Raw genomic sequence first — 18,628 nt, 5'->3', positions numbered from 1 at the left:
GGAGGCTTCCTTAGAAGACTTTCTCCATAACTTTTCCACATTTATTTTTATTCCCTCCAAAATGAATGTAAATGACCAAATCCCAGAGGTTTTTGCAGCAGAAGCTGTTCTCTGGTGACCTGCAATCCTGCTGTGCCTGCAGGCACTGGTGCACTGCCCACCTCCAGACAGATTCCAGGTCCAGTTACCATTGCCCAGCTCCAATATCCCAGTGGTGTAGGACTGGGAAAACCTCTGTTCTAGCCCACAAGCTCCTTATCAGCCCATCAGGGTCCATATCATAGAGCCCTGAGGAGACCAGACCCCAAAACACATCTCAGCAACCTCGGACAAGGTGCAACAGCCTTCCAGACGCTGAGCTTCACCCCTGCTTGCTTCTGTTTTCCAGCTTGTGCTCTAAAATCAGCTCTCTCCCACCCTTGTCCTTCCTTCATCCCACTTCCCACCGATCCTGCTCCCAAAGCGGCAGAGGAAACACAACACAGGAGCCCAATTGTGGTCAGCCACAGGAAACCAGCTGGAGATGCTGCTGGGAACTCGTTTTGGGGTGGGAAAAGGCAGGTGCTGAGCTCTCCAGCTGAGGCAGCAGGAAACACTCGAAAATGGGTTGAGAAGACAGTCATGGGAACAGCAAACACACAGCTCCAGCCGCTCAGCAGACCTCCACTTCCCAAGGGCAGCAGGACTCAAGGACCTCAGCACCAGAACTGCTGCAGCAGCAGTGATCCCCAGGCACAGAGGTACCTGTGAATCACTCCAAACCCTTCTACCAAAGTCCCAGCAAGGTCAGCTGAAATCAAATCAGACCCCTCTTGCAAGAACCAGCAGCCCAGCAGGAGGGCAGAGCTCAGCTCCAGCCGTTTCGGGGTATCAGGACCTGTCCTACACATCCCCTGCATTTGCAGCAAATTCCTCCAGCACCTCATACCCAGCCCTGCAGGAATCAACAGCAAGAGGAATCCAAAGGCTTTTGATTCTTTGAACCAGCTACAGCAGTTGCAGGCAACATTCCAGCCACATCTAATCGCGTTTTAACACTTAATAACCTATTTTCCCCCGCTAATCCCCTGCAGCAGCAAGTTCCACCAGCGGGGTGTACATCCCACCAAATCCAGCCTGGGGCACAGCCACGGGCTGAGGGACCACTGCCAAATCCCTCCCAGCAGCATGATGACAGAATTTGGTGCTTTTTCAGCATCAGCCTCCTGCCCCCTGACTCTGGCAGTAAAACAACAGCAAGAAAGATGCTTGGAGGGGGGAAAAAAAAAATCACCAAACATATTAAATTCTAAATAAGAGGAGAGAAGAGGGCACAGAAAACTCAATCTCTTGAGCCTAGAGCCCTTCCCAAAGCATCTCCCACATTCAAAATTTATAGACTTCTCTGTTCCTTTTTTTAATCTACATCTTTGTTTGCGGAACAAATTCTCTCAGTGGCCATTTCAAAACAAAGGAACCTTTGTCTGTGTTTACTTGACAGAAGAGGATTAGGATAAAATAACTTGCATTTCAGAAGGGGGTTTTTTATTTATTGTTAAGATGCAAAGCCTCTGCTGCAGCGAATCACCAAGCAGAGAATCCATCTGAGGAATGATTTCTGGCACACACCGAGAAACTTGGCTTTTGGAGAGAACCTCCGAGAAAGGTATTCACATACAAAAATCGAATTTAAAATGGGATTAACTTCTGGACTGTGACATTATCCATCTCTCCTTTTCATGCTCCTGCCTCACATCTGTGTTTATTTTGGTTATGACCGGCTGCTCACACAGTTCAGGAGCCGAGAAAGCTCTGGGCAGGGCTGGGACATTTTCACGTCTCCCTTTGAACTGCAATAGCTGAGGCTCAAGGCTGGGCTGGGCAGGTCACTCAGGGAGAAACAGGAACAGCCCCAGCCTAAACTGGACCAGGGACTGTGAACTTCAGCATCCATCCACAACCCAAAGGATTTTTTGGATGCAGATGATTTTGAAGCAAATGATTTTTTGACATCCCCCAGCTCTCTGCAGCCACCCCAGCCCCGCAGGCCCTGAAGGGCATGGGCAGCTTCCCCTGCACAGCGGAGCCTGGCAGGACATGTGGGAACAAGGAGCAGCACAAAGAGCCACAAAAGCTGGGATCAGCCCCAGGAAGGACTGCAGGAGCTGACACTCACTCACCACAAGCCCACCCCAATAAATACTCCAGCTCCACTGTAGAGCAGCCCACGCCAGAAGCACACGGAGGAGGATGTTGGCAGCTTCCCTGCAACATCCATCAATTAATGAATAATGCTCCAAAGGGCACTTCCAGGCGTCCAGGTGGAGCAGGCAACAGCAGCAGGGACCAGGCTCCTTCCCCACCAAGGAGCCCATTCCTGGGAAACTCTCAGGCCTGGGCATGGCAAACCTGAGGCCACACACCCAGGAACTCCTCCCAAGCCACTGGCCATGAACCTGCCCAGGTTTGTGCAGATTCCCACCCCTCCTCACACCAAGAGCTCACCAGCTCAGCACAATTAAGCTGCTCCTCCGAGCTCGCCTCCAGCCCAGCACTGTGTGCTCGACAGCAACCGTAACCGCCAGGAACATTTCCTGGCTTTCCCTGGGATCCAGAACACGTGTTAATTAAATGCCAGTTTGTTATTCAAACAGACCTTTGGAGACTTCACAGCGCTAAAAAGCAGCACATCCATTCTTGCTCCCACCCTCCCCACTTCCACCTTCATTCCACGCTCCTCCATGCGAGCTCCGCATCCCCTCAGCCAGGAGAGACCTCCTGCGTCCCCTCCTCAGCCTCCTGCTCCAAAAAACAGACGGGGTCAGAGCTGCCCACAGCCTCACATCAGCCAGGTGTGCTCCCAAAGTCTGCAGGGATGGAGTTTCCCCACCTCTGCAGAGGCTGTGACTCCCCATGTCCCAGAGCACATGGGAGGCTGCCCAGGATGCATCATCCTTCCTGCTTTTTTCCATGGGGTGGGATAATTCATTTTTCCAGCCATCAGAGCTTCCCCTGACAGCCCCAGCCTTCCACAGGTGACAGAGGGAGGTCTGCAGTGACACTGGCCAGCTCCTGGCTTGGACATTCCCTGAGGCCTCGGTCCCGCTCTGCTTTGGGGGTTCCTCACACCTGGGAACAGCTACATCACCCTGGGGCACAGCCAGTCCCTACAAAGCAGCGTGACAGGAAAGGCTAAACCCCAAAAGCCTGAACCAGGTGTTAAAGAGTGAGAAAAAGCCTCTCAGGCTGTGCCTGCCAAGCTTTGGGGACAAAGAACAGAACCTCCCCCCAGTTCATTATCTTCCTCCAGAGACAGGAGAGAGGATGCTTTGTGTTTAAAATCAGTGCATGAGGCCATGAATGAAGCTCATCTTCCCCAACAAGAAGCACAGCAACAGCCAAATGTGCAGCAATTCATCTGGAAGCAATAGTTTGTTTGGCAAAGCCACTGAATATAGGAAAAAAAATTTGGATTTGCATTGAATTTTTGAGCTTTCTAACAAAGCAGGACTTGCCTTACCCAGTTAGACAGCTAAGAGACTAAAACCTTGAAAAAATAGATGATCTAGGTCATAATTTACTTCTTTTCTTCTTTAAATGAGACCAGCCAGCCATTACCAGAAGCAGCGTTCAACCTGCACCACCTCAGAGCAAAGCAGCATCTCTCCCAACCAGCAAGGCCAGTGCTCACAGCCCTCAGCAGATCCAAAGAGGATCAGGCAGGAGGGTGAACCCTTTTACACACCTTGATTTAATCACCTGAACCCCTAAGCATGGAGGATTTGAGGTGTGAGGGCCTGAAAAAGGAGATTTGTTTTGATCCAGCTCCAGGGCTGTGCTGACACTGCTCCAAATAAACGAGACAGGCAAGGATGGAGTCAGTGAATTCAGAGATCGGGATTGAACTGATGACAAGGATAAGGATGGGAAAAGCCACTCCAAGGCATCCAGAAAGGGGCCAAAGAGCTGAGGAATGGTCTTTTTGCCATTATTTCACCCCAATTTTAGAGCCCTCTGGGTTGACACCAGGTGCTTCTGCAGGTTTCTGGAAACCTTTGCTGCTCTTTGCAGCACAACCTGTGCCATATCTCAGCTGGTCCCACAGTTCATCGGTCTCTCTTTGCCTTTCTTTCAGTTCTCTGCAGATTTTCAGGGGCACTGGGGCTCCTCTGGGACAGAGGGCAGCTGTGACAGTGACACCTTTAATTTCAAACTCAGCAATCTTGTCAGAACCTGTCTCCTCAAAAGCCAGGTCTGGAGAAGGTTTGGGGAAGGCAGTGGTTTGGGGGCTTATGCCCACTCTCCTCGTGCTGCTTCTTATCCCAAGAAGGATGAAATCCCCTAAAACCAGACTTCACTCAGCAGCCATGCTGGGATGTGTGCTTGGCTTGAGGACAGGAGCACAAAACACACCCTCCCCAGGGGACACGTACCCTGAGCAAGTGCAGAAACACTGAAAGCACTGACCCTGCCTCCAGGCTGAGGTCACCAGGAAAACACCAGCCCTTGGAAAAGGGGTTAATGGAGCTGGTGATGGGAGCAAGTGTGGGAGCAGAGGGGGAGGAACATCAGCCACCGTGTGCACCATCCATAGGGAGAGCACAAATCCAGCTGCCACGGGCTGCAAATCCAACTCTTGGAAAGTCAACTAAGCAACTAAACACCATGCAGCTTCTGGAAACCACCACTTTATCCCTCTCCTTCTGTAGGGAAGCAGCTGGCACTGCTTTCAGCACCACAAGGAAAGGATTTAATGCCCCAAAATCACATCCTGGGTGAGGCTGTGGAGCTCAGATCCTCCCATGGTTTTGGCACAGAGAAGAAGAGGACCATGGTGGCCTGACCAAGCCCATCTCACCCTGCTCAGGGGAGCTCAAGTTGACTGGAATCTCAGAGGAAAAGTCAGGGGAAGCTCAATCCATGGCAGCAGAGTCCTCCCAGAGCAAGGGCAGGACATGACTGTCCCACCACTGAAGTGTCTCCTGGGCTGACTTCATGTCTCACCGAAAGAGGTGTTAAATGCAACAGAACACACGCTTGCTAAATATTAGAATCTTTCTCTTCTACATTTCAGCACCTGCATAAAACCACAAAGGCCTTTTATTTTCCCTTCCCTGAGGAACAATTTCCACTCTTTGCAGACCAAAACTGCTCAAACCCACCGAGACCTCCAAGCACCTGAGCCGAATCCTCCACACGTCAGACCAGTGGCAGCCCACACAACCCACACCAGTGCCAGCTGAAGCTCTGATCCCGCTGCCTCCCCATCCCTCTGCTGCAAGCCAGGGCCAGAACCGCCCCCCCCAGCATTCATCCCCACCGTGTCACACCTCTGTGTGTGAGCACAGCCACGTTTGAGCCACATGGCAAAGTGACCCATGCCACGGCAAGAGAGGCCAACAGGACCCTGAGCCATCCTGATAACCCCAAAAAGGGCCAGGAGGGAGCTGTGGGAATGGAAGATCCAAGCACCATCCTCCTGCATGCCTGGCACTCATCAGCTCAGCTGGACCGTGCACGTGGGGGTCACGGAGCAGCAGGTGGGACCAGCCGGACACGGAGCCGCGCTCACCTTCGGTGCGGATGGTGAAGGGGGAGTCCCCCAGGCGCTTGGCTGAGAACTGCCCTCCCAGCGATGTCATCAGGAAGCACAGCGTGAAAAATCCAATGCCCAGCACGAAAATCCTGCGGGAGAGAAAACAGAGCTGGAGCAAGGTGTGGTGAGGAGCCAGCTCCTCCCTCCTGGGGCAGCCCCACCACCCCTGGGGTGGGTAATCCCTTTGCACAGCAGCAAGTGGCACTTTGGGTTTGGGTGTCTGGGACAATCCCAGCTTTCCAACTGCTCCATCCCCACCCAGCCCTGGCAGGGAGCATCTGTGCAGCCCCAGCCCCACCAGTACCTCACCGCAGCCATGGCCAGACCCACGTGCGCTTCACAGAGAGCCCCAGGACGCTTCTGCCCAAACCCTGGCACTGAGCAGGGGGGTTTTGCCCAAGAACCCCCTCTGAAACCCCTGCTCCAATGGGCAGGACTTGAGGAATCCTGCCCTGCCCTCCAGGGGGAGTGGAGGATTTGCATCTTCAGTGGGGAAGCTGAGCCATACCACAGCTGCCCATAAGATGCTCCACCACGACAATAAACAATACCTGCACTCCTCTGGGAGAGAGGAGCAAAGAGAGACCTTTACCTTCCCTTCCTCCCAAAGGATCTAAAAAAAGCCCTTTTATTTTTTTTAAGAAAGCCTTTTGTTCTGCTGTAACCAGGCCACCAGCATTGTCATGGTGTCACCAGCCCCGTGCGTGGCCTGGGGCCATCCCATCCCTGCTTTGCCCACCCGGGCTGGCAGGGAAGCAGTTCCCACGGGGACAAGCCGGGCAGGATGTCATCTGCACGTCACCTCCAGCGAGGGACAGGAGCTCCCAGCACTGCTCCTGCTCAGGCCAAATTCAGGCCAGCCACTCTTTAGGGGGTGGAAAGGCTGAAGGGAAGAGCTCTGTGCCAGCCTGGTTGTTGTGCACCAGGGAGTGCAAAGCAGAGAGCTCTGTGCCAAGGGATGGATGCCTGGCCTCCTTCCACTGCTCAGAGACGCTGCCATCGTCCCCGAGACTCCGTGCAGGGGCAGCATCCTCCAGCAGGCACACGGGAAAAGCCCTGGCACAGCCACTGCCAGGTGTGGGTGTGACAGCTCCCAGAGCAGCAGCCTGATCTCAGCCACCAAACGCAGGGGAAATCTCGAGGAGGAGAAAGAGAAAAGACAGCCCCCAGCCAGCTTTGTGAAACAACAGGCTTGTCTCACCACAGATGAATCCTGTGTGGGACAGGGAGCTGAGGAAGCCCTCAGGGGTGCCCGCTGGCATCGCTGCCTCTCAGCAGCCCTGAGCCAAAGGGAAGCAAACCACAGAGGACAGGAGCCTCCAACTCCCCTTTACGAGCTCACAGCATCCTCCACAGGGCTCAGGAGCTGCACACAGACACAGCACAGCCACCCAGGCTGTTCCAGGTGCACAGGAGCCCACAGCTCTCCACCTAAGCATTCCTACACAGCTAAAAGGCAGAGGGGTAGGAACCAGCCCTTAACTCTGGGCTGCAACACACCAGCACTGCAATTATGTGCTGCTGCAAAAGGCCAACAAATAAAGTGACCTGCTTCAAAGCCCTCGTTAGCAACTGGAGATGTTGTGGAGAGCTCAAGTACCGGGTCAAGCAGCTCAAGAAGGGCTGGGCTTCCCCAGGGAGATCGAGAGGAGGAGCTCCCAGGGCAGCTCCCTACTGTCCCAGCACGGCATGGCCAGGCTTTCCTTGCCTGGACAGGCTCCTGGACAAAACATGGCACTTGCAGGGGATCCCATGAGCTCCCTGCCCCCATCCAGCCAGCTCTGATGCTGCCGTCACACAGTCAGCACACACCTGAGCCCCAGAGCCAGGGCAGCCTCTCTCTCAGCAGCACCCAGCTCAAGAACAAAGGGTTTCCTCTGCCTGCTCTGAGGAGAATCAGCCTGGCTCACAGCAGACAAGCCCCTAACTCCTGTCCATCCCCATGGAGCAGCCCTGCCCCAACCCTCAGGGGCACCTGGCCATGGGCTCTGGACAAGCAGCACAGCACAGCCTCCCATCCCCTTCTCACCTCCCACCTAATCAGGGGGAAAAGCAACACCCTGGGCTTGTCAGCACTAACGAGCTCTGCCAGCTCAGCACAGCACAAACACTGCCTGACAGCCAGGCCAGGAGAGCATATCCACCTGAGAGAGCTGATTTACCCGGGAGAGCTGATCCACCTGGGAAAGGGGATGCTCGAGTGCATCACTAAAACTGCCTGACATCCCTGTGCAGGTGTGGACCAGCTGAGGTTCCTTTAATTTCCCAATGAGCCACCCCTGGAGGGGTGGAAAGCAGTTCCAAGATACATAAAGCACTGTGTGCTCACTGATCCAGACTCTCATCCCTAAAGGCCTGGCTACAGGCAGGGCTGGTGAGCCCCACAAGCAGCAACCAGTGGAGCAGAGCCATCCTCTCCCCAGTAGATGCTGCTGAACCATGGAGCTGTGGCATCTGCACACAGAGATGATACAAACCTCAGCCCCCATCCCAAAGCAGACCTGGGAGAAGGGTTTTCAGAGAGCTGTGGTCCAGCTCCAGCAGAGAGGTGATTGTGGAGGCAGCAGAGCATCCCTGATGCTGCAAAGAAACGTGGTGTCCCATAAATAGCTTGGAGAGGGGGTGATTTGGGGACATTAGTGCACTGCCATTATCACAGCCTGTACCCAGCGTGGTGCTGGGGCTGGGAAGAGCTCTCAGGAACACACTGGAGGGGGTTGCTGCACCCAGCTTGGCTTTGGAGGGCTGAATTTGTCCTTAGAGAACTCTGTGCTTCCCTGGCAGGAGAGGACAACAGCAGGGTGGAGAGGAAAGAAGCTGAAGGGGGTCAAAGCCCAGCCAAGTCCTGCACCCCAGGGTCCCTCCTGGGAGCACATCCTGGTACAAACCCCACCCACAGCCCTGTCCTGGTACCCCCCTCCTCCAAGGGGCACTTTAACAAAGCTTTACCTGGATAAATACTCAGATCTGGTCCTGCTCTCACACCTCCTATTGACAGTATCTTTATCATCATGCAAGACATTGTTGATGCTTTTTACTCTTCGTAATTATAGTTTGGCAAGGAGGGATCGTTAAACACCGAGCAGAAAGAAAAAGGGGAAGGGAAGAAAAAGATACAAAGGTGATCTGTGCTCTACCATCTCCCTAGGAAACTAAACCTTTTTCATTTTGACTGGATTACAGAGAGAGTAGGGGAGATGCAAGATGCTTTTTTCCTACATTTAAAAAAAAAAAAAAAAAAAAAAGGAATCGGAGCCTAACTGGAATTGCTGTCCTTGGGAGATGAGTGCACCCAGCCCAGAGCAGTGCTCCAGGGAGCAGGGAGGGTGCAGGGCCCTCTCTCAGCCTGAGGACCCCATCTCTTTCACTTTTGCTGATGTTCTCCAGGTGAATAAAAATGCCTGGCCCAGCCTCAGCTGAGTGGAAACTCCTTGTACAGAAAACAAATACCACAAAGTAGGTAAAATGCACCAGATCCCAGATGGTCCAAATGCACTGGGTCCTCACCCCCAAAATCCAGTCTAACTCCCTGAAGACTATGGAGTTCCAATGACCAAATAACATCTATCCTTCACGCTGGCTTTGCCTGTCACGTAGTGTCAGGTTTAATTCATTGCTCAGGCACAGTTCTGGTGCCAAGTCCCTCTCCACATCCTCCCCAAACTGAAATGGTCACAGTTCAGGGTTCTGGCTCAGTGCCCACAAGAGAAGAAAGCAAAATTCCTCAAGTCTTAAATGAAAATTGGAGGTGATGTCCCAGTCGTGGAGGATTTTGGCCCACGGAACTGAAAGCTGGATGTGACCAGGAGGGTCTGAGTGCTGAGCTGGGATGTGGCGGGGGGAGGAAGGCCAGCAGCACCCAGCAGGAGGGGACTGTGACACTGGGTCTGTGGCAGCAGTTCTGTGCTCACAGTGCCACATCACCCCGCTGGGACCCACGGGGAGAATATTATGAGGGTGCCTGGAGAAACCAAGGGTTACAGAGTCGGGTAACATCTTGTATCAGAGAAGTTTTCAACTCCCAAATGCTGAACCACCATTCCCATCAGCAGAAGTCAGGTTAATAAACGACCCCTCTCCCTCAAACCTTTTTTGCTTGGAGCCTGACAGGGTCATGATGCTGTCAAAGTGATGCTCAGCCATGGGCATTGCCCTCCATGCAGGGGACCAGGGTGAACTCTCTTACTGACCACTGCGACATCCCATGGAAAGCCTGGCTTTGGCTTCCAGCTGGCAAATGGAGCTACAGAGCCAAGAGCTGGGCGAGCTAGACCAGGGCTGCTCGGTGAATTCCATCAAATGAGACACCCTTTGCTGCTGAGATGAAGTCAGAGCCACCCTTGGACATTCCTGTGTTTTCCACACTGATCTGCTCCCTCTCCCCTTCCCTTCCTGCAGGCACTCTCCCAGCTCAGGGCTCTGCATTGCTTTGCTAAGTGTGTCTGGAAGGTGGTTAATGAAATGTTTTGGTGCACAGGATCAGGTTTCCTGTGTGCTGTTTGCCGATGGCACCGCTGCCCCGAGCCTACATCACGCACTACAGGTTTCCCTGGAGCAGTCAAGCTTTGCTCAGCCAGCAGCAAGGAACCCGTTTACAGGACTCATCCCGACTGCCAAGATCTTCTCCCACTCCTGGAGGTTATCCCTGACCCACATCAGCTGTGGGGTGCTGATTTTAGGGGAGCAGAGCAGATTTGCACCAGGTTATGGCTGGAGCTGGGCAGTGCCAACACTCGCCCATGCTGGACTGGGAGCAAGGTGACACAGGACTGTGGCATGGAGGGTCACACTCAGCGTGACAGCAGCATAGAGGAGGTGCAGGGGTTCTGGACATTGTGGCACAGCTAGGAGAGGGTCTTGGGAATTTCTCCTCTTGCACAGGGAAAGCCTGACTGTTAGCAACAAGGTAACCCCAGTGGTTCTGGTCTGTACTGGTTTGAGAGCAGAAGCCAGCCCAGGACACACGGACAGGGCAGTGCAGGTGCCCTACACTGCTATGGACACCAGGGACCCTCCAGGCATCACAAACCTCTCATCCACACACATCCTCAACCTTGCTGGGACTTTGTGATCACCCTGAAATGCACTCCCCGTGCTTCCCCACCCTGATCCCAGGTCACTGCTGAAAATCGGGTTCCCCTGCTCCAGGAGAGATGCCCAGGGCACAGGGATGCTCAAGCCAGTCGCTTCCTCTCTATGGAATTCAAACGCAGTTAAGAAAGCAAACAGCCAGGCAAAGAGCATTCCCCGGGGCGAGTGTGCCCTTTGCGTGTCTCTCACAGTCACTCCCTGCTCCACCTGGAGCAAGCCTGAGCTGTGGGAACGCTCACGCCTCTGCCACCACTTTGTGACATCCCCTTGGCCAAGTTCCCCGGTCCCAGGGCGGTGCCGCGGGGTCCAGCGGCAGGAATCCCTCCAGGCAAGCAGAGCCAAGCAGCTCCCGAGGAGAGGCAGAAACCTTTCCACACCTGGGCGCAAGCGAGCGGCGCAAGCACAGCCTGTCCTCTCTCCCAGCGCCGGGCGGCAGCCTGGGCAAGGCAAAAAGGCAGCGAGCAGATCCCTCCGGTGATCCCAAACCTCCAAACACAGCGGGGAGCGCTGGAAACCGCTGGGCTGGGCTCACCCCGCCTTGAGCTTCACCCCCGGCACGTTCCCCTCTATCTCTAAGGGGTTTTGGTGCCTCTCCCCATTGAAAAACCAAGCAACTACCGACACCTCCCCTGTGTCTCAAGCCCGGGAGCAACCCAAGAACATCTCCAGTGAAGCAAAGAAGCCGGAGAGCAAGGGCTGGAGAGGGGAAGCAAAGGTATGGAAGCAAAAATGGGGAGTTCCAACACGGGGAATAAAGCAATGGGTGGGTACGGGTGTGCTGGAGCCGTAGGGGCTCAGGTTTGGACATCCACCCCGGCCCCACTGCTGGTTCAGGGTGGGTTTCAAAGTCCCCAGCTGCACCAGCAGGTTTAAACCAGAGGAACCGAATCCCCGCCGAGTACCAGCATCTCCGAGGACGGTACTAAAAAAGCCAGCGTTGAACAGCCCCGCGATAACCCCAGAGATACCGGCGGTGGGGCGAACCGGCAGCCGGCAGCCAGCGAGAGCCGCACGACCCGCACGCTGCCCCGCGGGCAGACCCGCCCGGATCCCTGACACCCTCAGCTGGGCTCAATCCGCACACGCACAGCCCCGCAGGCTCACACAGAGCCCGGCCAGCCGCAGCCCCCCGCACCCAACGCGCTCCGCCGGCCGCTCCCCACCCGCAGGAGCCGGGAAAGGCGGCAGCGGCCAGGAGGAAACGCCAACTTTACCTAAAGGGTCTCAAGGTGACGAGGCATCTTCTGACCATTATCTTGCCATCCGCGTTGACTGTGATCATCGTTCAAAGTTGCGGGCAGGGGGCGGCCCCGCACCCCCCCCAGAGGCAGCGAGGGCGGCAGCGAGCGGGGCTCAGCGGGCGGGGCGCGGGGCTGCGCGGGGGCGCATGGCGGGGGCAGTGGGGGGACACGTCCCCCCAGCCCTACCCCTGCCCCTGCCCGTGCCCGCTGCCGGCCGAGCCCATGGCCGGGCCCCCCTCGGCTCCGCTCCGCTCCGCGCACCCCGCGCTGCGGCTCCGCTCCGCCCCGCACCGCCCGCACCGCCCCGCGGAGCCTCCGCCGCGCTCCGCCGCGCTCCGCGTGCCATCTAGCGGCAACCCGGCCCCGCGGAGGAGGCGGCGGGACAGGGGGGTAAGGGAGATGGGCGTGCGGCAGCCCCCCGAGGAGAGGGGATGGCGTTTTGGGGGGAGGATGGCCGGGTTTGGGAGGAGAGGGCGGCAGCATCCCCGCGCAGGTGACAGCCCCCGGCGTGGGGACCTCGGGAGGCAGGGATGGCCCTTCGGCGAGGGCTGTCAAACCAGCAATGCCACCGAGCACCGTGCCCAGGAGCTGTTTGATTTGGGAGGTTTTAGGAGCAGGGCGAACCTCCCTTGCGGGGAAAGGCGGGTCTGGATTCCCTGACAGCGCCAGGCTGCAGCTTTGCGGCCCCATCACCCTGTTTTCTCCCTGGGAGGCACAGTCACGGCCCACGATGTGGCTTCCCAAAGTTCCCGGGTATCCGTGGGTGCTGCCAAGAGGATCAGGGCGGTGTCCTTGGGAAGACAAAGAAGGGGCCGTGAGAGCTGAGGCAGGAGCAGCAGTGCTGAGCTCAGCAGAGGGGTTTCCGGCTCGCCTGTGAAAGGTGACAAGAACAAAAAGCCTCCCAAAACTTGGGACTTAAAGGAGCCAAGTGTGCACAGAGCCCAGAGATGCCCCATTTCCAGCCCCAGCCAGGATGGGTGCACCCCACCGGAGGATGCAGCCCCCCGGGGTGGGCACAGAATGGCTGGAAGGACAACGTTGTCCCCCCTGTGCACTCTTGGCCGGGCTACAGGACAGGGCCAGGCTGTGGTCTGGGGGGGCTGTGGTGCCAGCAAGGCCCCCTCATGCCACGCTGGCCCCATGGCTGGCTGTCCCCCTTTGCACTGGATACCACCACAGGTGCCATAAAGCGTAGGGTGACACTGGGGGACAGCCATCCCTTGCCTTCCCCACGGTGGGATGCTCTCCTCCCATGGCTTTCCCCAACCTTTCTCTATCCCATTTTCTTCCAGACAGAGAAATCTCCCTCCAGCCCCACCCCCCTGGCCTGGCTCAGTGATCTGCTCCAGAAGCGCTGAGCAATTCCAACGCCCTCCCAGCACCAGCCACCCACTCCTCTACAAACTAACCTTGATTGTGCACAATCCCAGTGTTCTCCTGTGGGGCTGATGAAGAGGAAATGCTGCTGTGATACTGCATTTCCATAGGGATCCCAGATGCTCACACTGCTTCCTTCTCCCCAATGGAAGCCAGGGGTGGCCCTGATTAGCAGAGCTCCAGGGGGCATCAGCTGCAGCAGCACCAGCCACAAGAGAGCTCGGGGACAGACAGCTGGAAATTTACCCCAAAACAGAATTTCTCCCCATGAAACAGCACTTTTTATCCAAGCAGGAGTGAGAAGCAAAACCATATTCTCTAGGGCTTCCGAAATACAGAGGGATTTTTGTGTTCGTCCACGCTTTGCAAGGGAAGGTGACAGGAAAGGAGTCATTGCCACTCCAAGTCTGAGTAGGATCACAGCAGGATGTGGCAGACGGATGCACAGACTGAGGATTTGCAGGAAGTGTGGCTCAGGAGCAGCAGTCAGCACTCTCAAGCCAAACCCAAACTCTCAGGTCAGCTTGGCAAGGACTCCCTTCTCTGAAGCCCATCCTCTGGGGACCTTATGGGCACCACCACCAGCCCCAGTGCATGGACAGACCCCTAACTCCAGCCGGGGTGCTCAGTCCTGGCCATTTTAGGTGCAGCTGGGAGCATCTGGCCTCCTCTGGAAAAACCACCTGGCGTTCTTCACCTAGCCAGTGGGCAAGGAGGGGAGCAGCAGACTAATGAAGGTGCTGTGGGGATCCTGCCACCCCTGATTTCCTGCCTGCTTACTCCATTCCCAGCTCCTGCTGCTCTGACAGGAATTCTTAGTCCTCATTTGAGCTGTAAAACCACCTCAAAACCTGGTGTTTTCCTGCTTGCTGCCCTCCAGAGCTGGCAGCAAGAGGTAGAGCCCTTCATTCCAAGAACTTCTTTCCAAGATCAGCTCAGCTCCGTGGGGCTGGAAACCTTCCTAATGCACATAAACACTGCATGGAGTGGGTGGTGGAGCAACCAAGCCACTGCCTGGCGTGTGCCAGGAGCCAGCTGTGCCTTCCCAAGAGGCTGGGAGGAGAAAGGAACATCTCACCCAGGAGTGCAGAGCAGGGGGGACCAGAGTTCCAGCGTGGAATGGATCTGTGGGGTGGGACCCTCTGACCTCCATAAGGATGTGCCAACGTCCTTCTGTCCATCCCACAAGCTCTGGATCGTGCCAATGGCAGCGGCTTCCCAGCAGGAAAAGTCTGGGGTGTGGCGAGGCACCACACATTAACTTTGTAAGACTGAGGGGTGAGTGACATTGAGGGGAGAAGGGACCAGGGAGGAGATGGTGTCCTGCCATTCCTCCTGCCAGAGCTGATCCTGGGCTGGAAAAGGGTTTGGCTGTTTCTTGGGCAGGCAGAAGGCAGCTCAGCCACCTTGGCTTCCTTCAGGTGCCTCCTGCAGCACTGACCAGGAAAGATAAAATAAAATAAAATCAGAAATCTGCTCTTGTCAATCTCCATGCACATTCTGGCAGGGTGCTGGAGTCAGCAGGAAGCAACTGGGACTGGGTAGCCAGGTAGGGTTGCTTCTGCCACTCCCAATTCCCACCAGAATCATCCGTGCAGGATCCATCACCCCAGGGTTGGGAATGTGGCATTCCCCATCCCCCCAGGGCCCTCATCCCTGAGGAGAAGCGCTGCAGCAGCCAGTCCTTTCCCTGTGCTGCTGCTCGAAACAAAAGCTTAATTAACTACCAGCTCTCTGTTTAGAGGGATAAATCTAAATTCCAAGGATGGTAATAAAGCAGTGAATTATCTTCTTCGGCAGCTGAGAAGCAATGGCCCCAAAAATCAATATGCTGAAGTTATACAGCACACAAACACACGTATGTTTGTTATTCCGAGTCCAGCAGCAGCAGGGAATGCAGAGAACCAACTCAGCAGCCCGCTGGCCCAATATAAACCAGTTTTGCACCAGTTAGAGCCCCTGCCCAGCCAGAGGTAGACACAGAGTATCTCTGGTGCAGGCTCCAGGCAGCTCCTCCACAGCTCTGCCTGTAACTGGGGCAGGGCCAAAGTTCCAGCTCCGACACCAGAGCATCCTCTGGGAGATGGGACTCACCCTGCACCACTGGCCCAGCAAAAGACCTTGGGAATTTCCAGCTGATCCTTGGTAACTGTGCAACCCCGAGTCCCCAGGCTGCCTAACCAGCCATGGCTGCGCAGAACGTGATGGTTTGGGTCACCACAGCTGCAGGAACGGGGTTATAAATGCAGGTGGGCTGTAACCCACCAGAAACAAAACTTAAAATACATTCCTGCAAAGGTCACAGATGGACACTCATCACTGCTCAGGTGAGGGCACCTCCAGACAAGCCACAGCGACAGGGTTTATGTTGGCTTCTGGTGAGCAGTGCCCATGTGCTGGGGGTCCAAATGCACCCCAGGACCCTCCAGAGACTCCCCAGTCCAGTCCTGGCCTCTCCTTCAGTGCTTTCCAAAGCCTGGGCTTTGGATCTGCCCATGTTTCTTCTCGGAGCTTCCTCTCAAGCCTCAGGCTACTGGGTCTTCATGGAAAAATAATGATCCCAGAGGGGGAGAATCACAGCAAACCACGGAGCTGTGATGAGCTGTGACAAGCCACTTCCTTAAGTTCTCCCCGCACACAGTCCTGCCCTTGAGATAAGAGAGGTAACTCGACTGCAGGAGCTGCAATGCCCAAATGCTTTGGGCATTAGGATCACTTAGCCACTCCTCTGTCCCCCCCAGGCGACGTTGCTGGGGACAGGGAGCTCTTTTATTGACATGAAACAACTCGGCTCCACCGACGGCATTCACGCCTCTGCCCATCTCTGTAGCAACAAGGCAGAAAGGCTCCGAGCCTGGGCCTGTCCTGTGCCACCGAGCATCCCCAGCCAGGGGCAGCCAAAAAAGCCCTACATTTGCTCCTCTGATGGTGTTTGGAGACAACACTGGGCAAAGAGCAGGGAGGGGATGGCAGTGTCCTAAAGCCACCTTCGCATCCCCACGCACGGGATGCTCAGGAGCTCCCCGAGACTGCTGAAAGGGACCTGGAGGAACCAGCAAAGACCCTGGAACTTCTCCAGCAGCACTCGTGGCCCTGCTGCTGCCAGAGCACTGAATATGTGGGTGCTGAAGATTCATCCACCAGCTTAAAGCCCCTGTAACTGCAGCCTCCAGAAGATGCAACATTTCCTTTCAAGTCTTGGAATCCAGAAACACTGCTCGGCTAACAGGCAGCAGTGAGAGGGCACCTGACACTGCCTGGGGGGGGGATTTACCCATCATGAGGGTCCCAGAATCTGTTCTCTGGTCCGTGGGGCTGCTTTCTGTTCACCAGGGCTGTTCTTTGGTCTCTGGGGCAGTTCTTCGGTTCACAGGGCTGTTCTCTGACCCCTGGAGCTTTTCTCTGGTCCTTGGGGCAGTTCTCTGGTCCCTGGGGGTGTTCTCTGGTCCCTGGAGCTGTTCTTTGGAGCTGTTCTCTGGTCCCTGGAGCTGTCTGCTTGGCTGAGGTCTCAGTGGGGTGCAAGGTACCCCCAGGCAGACACTGATCTTTGTCCCCTCCTGCCCTGGGACAGCAGCTGCGAGCCCAGTGGTGCTGTTCAGCACTTCTGCACCGCCTAAGGGCAGAGCCAGCAGCATGGCCCGGGGCAGATGCGGCAGGGTTAGAGGCTGGCTGCAGCCCTCAGCAGTCAGGATGGGCTCTCTGAGCTCACAGGAGGAGCATTCCAGCGCTTGGATCCCCAGGGATGCTGCAGCCCGCAGTGCTGGCAGCACAGCCCTGGACACAGCCTGTGCTCGGGTACCTGCTGGAGGTGCACAGCCGGGTCAGGTGTAAAACACGGGATTCGCCAGCCCCCGTCAGCACAGAGCTGTCAGCGCTGCCTTGCGCGGGGAATTTGGGAAGCTCCTGCTCTTCCAGCCTGTGAATCCTTCACTTCCATTAGCTGCTAATTCACTAATTCAGCAGAGGAAAATAATCGAGGAACGGATCACTCCTCAGCTCCCAATGAGCGCTGAATTTCCCTTTCTCTTCCTGCTTAAAGAAACTCATGTATTTTTCTTACTATGTTAATTGAACCCAGCAGCGACCCCGCCTTCGCCGAGAAGCAAACACAAAAGGTGAAAGGAAAACCTGAACCAGCTTTATCGGTCAGGAAAGGCTCCTGGCTCCCCGGCTGCAAAGGGAGATGCTCAGAGGAAACAAGAGCGGCAATTAAAAATTAAAGAGAGAACAAGATGTGTGCAGCAGAGAGGGGAGGTGCGTTTGGATGGCTGCAGTTCATTAAGGGGGAGCTCCTGACCCCCTCGGGGAGCACAATTCCCTCAGTGGGCAGCTCTGCCCGCTCCATCCGGGCAGGGAAGAGGCAACAAAGACGGGACAGAGCCCAGGGTAAAGGAGAGCAGCGGGGCAGGGTGGGCGATGCTGACCCACTGCTCCTGAAGGGAAGAGAGCATCCTTCCTCCCTTTGGGTGAGGTTATTTGAGGCTAAACACCGCAGAGAGCCCCCACCGGGAGGGGGAACCAGGAAAAAAGTCAGGGAAAGAGTCAGCCCCGAGGGCTGGATCTGTCCCTTTGCCGGGCAGACTTCTCGGAGCAGCCAGTTCAGGTTCGCCTCCCCCCGTGCCTGTCTGTCACACTCAGCTGAGCACATTTCCCAGCCCAGTGGGGTCCCAGGAGGACACTCCGTTGCTCAGCCACCGGATTAGCATCGAAAGGACAAGAAAAATCCTCTGGCGGAGCCTCCCAGGCTTGTTAGCGCGTTATCCTGAGCTCCTGCAGCGCGGGAGAGCCCAGGAGCTGCCCCAGCCATCCCACAGGAGGGATTTTATCCCCTGTGGAACAAGCTCGCTGACCTGGTGACACCACCACCTTCACCGTGTTTGAGCTCAAGGTGAAAAGTTGCTGCACCACGGGGCTGGGAGGAAGGGAGAGCTTAAACCCCCCCTGACAGGCTCCCGAATTCACAAGGACTTACCCAGGGTCCCAGGGCTCACGTCAACACCCCAAAGGGAGCCCAGCAGGACACTCACACCCCCTGCAACCGGGCTGGGGAGTGCCAGGGCTGGGAGTCACCACGGAGAGCAGCGGGGCGCTGGAGCAGGAGGAAGGTTTAGCCAAATCGAGAGGGACAAGATAAACCAAGCTTCGGCTGTAATTAAAGAAAATCAAGTCAGGGGTGAGAAGAGCAAGAGTTCTCCAGTCTTTTAATACTGTGGGGGAGTCGAGGCCGCTGCACAGCGCCCACAGCCCCTCTGACAGGGTTTGTGAGGAGTTCGTGCCTCTGCCCCACGGGCAGGGTGTTCCTGAGCCCGGCAGCCGCAGCCCGAGCTCCCAAAGAGGAGCTGAG

General features: G+C 56.0%; 1 protein-coding gene across 2 annotated transcripts in view; it reads right to left on the bottom strand.

The window, feature by feature from the left end:
• MGAT5B (alpha-1,6-mannosylglycoprotein 6-beta-N-acetylglucosaminyltransferase B) overlaps nt 1-12,107 on the bottom strand; it is a 64,770-nt gene extending 52,663 nt beyond the window's left edge. Inside the window, exons 1-2 of one of the 2 annotated variants that reach the window (XM_048323582.1) lie at nt 11,881-12,107; nt 5,552-5,664 (exon numbers count right to left, since the gene is read on the bottom strand). In XM_048323582.1, the coding sequence (XP_048179539.1) occupies nt 5,552-5,664; nt 11,881-11,948 (181 nt within the window). In that variant the 5' untranslated portion in view covers nt 11,949-12,107. The remainder of the gene's footprint in view (nt 1-5,551; nt 5,665-11,880) is intronic. The other variant, XM_048323583.1, reaches the window with a different exon arrangement.
• Nucleotides 12,108-18,628: the final 6,521 nt, after the last annotated feature.

The sequence above is a fragment of the Corvus hawaiiensis genome, chromosome 19 (assembly GCF_020740725.1).
Source record: "Corvus hawaiiensis isolate bCorHaw1 chromosome 19, bCorHaw1.pri.cur, whole genome shotgun sequence".
Taxonomy (NCBI): domain Eukaryota; kingdom Metazoa; phylum Chordata; class Aves; order Passeriformes; family Corvidae; genus Corvus; species Corvus hawaiiensis.
Note: the sequence above shows the minus strand (reverse complement) of the source record. Positions and strands in the feature narration are given on the sequence as shown.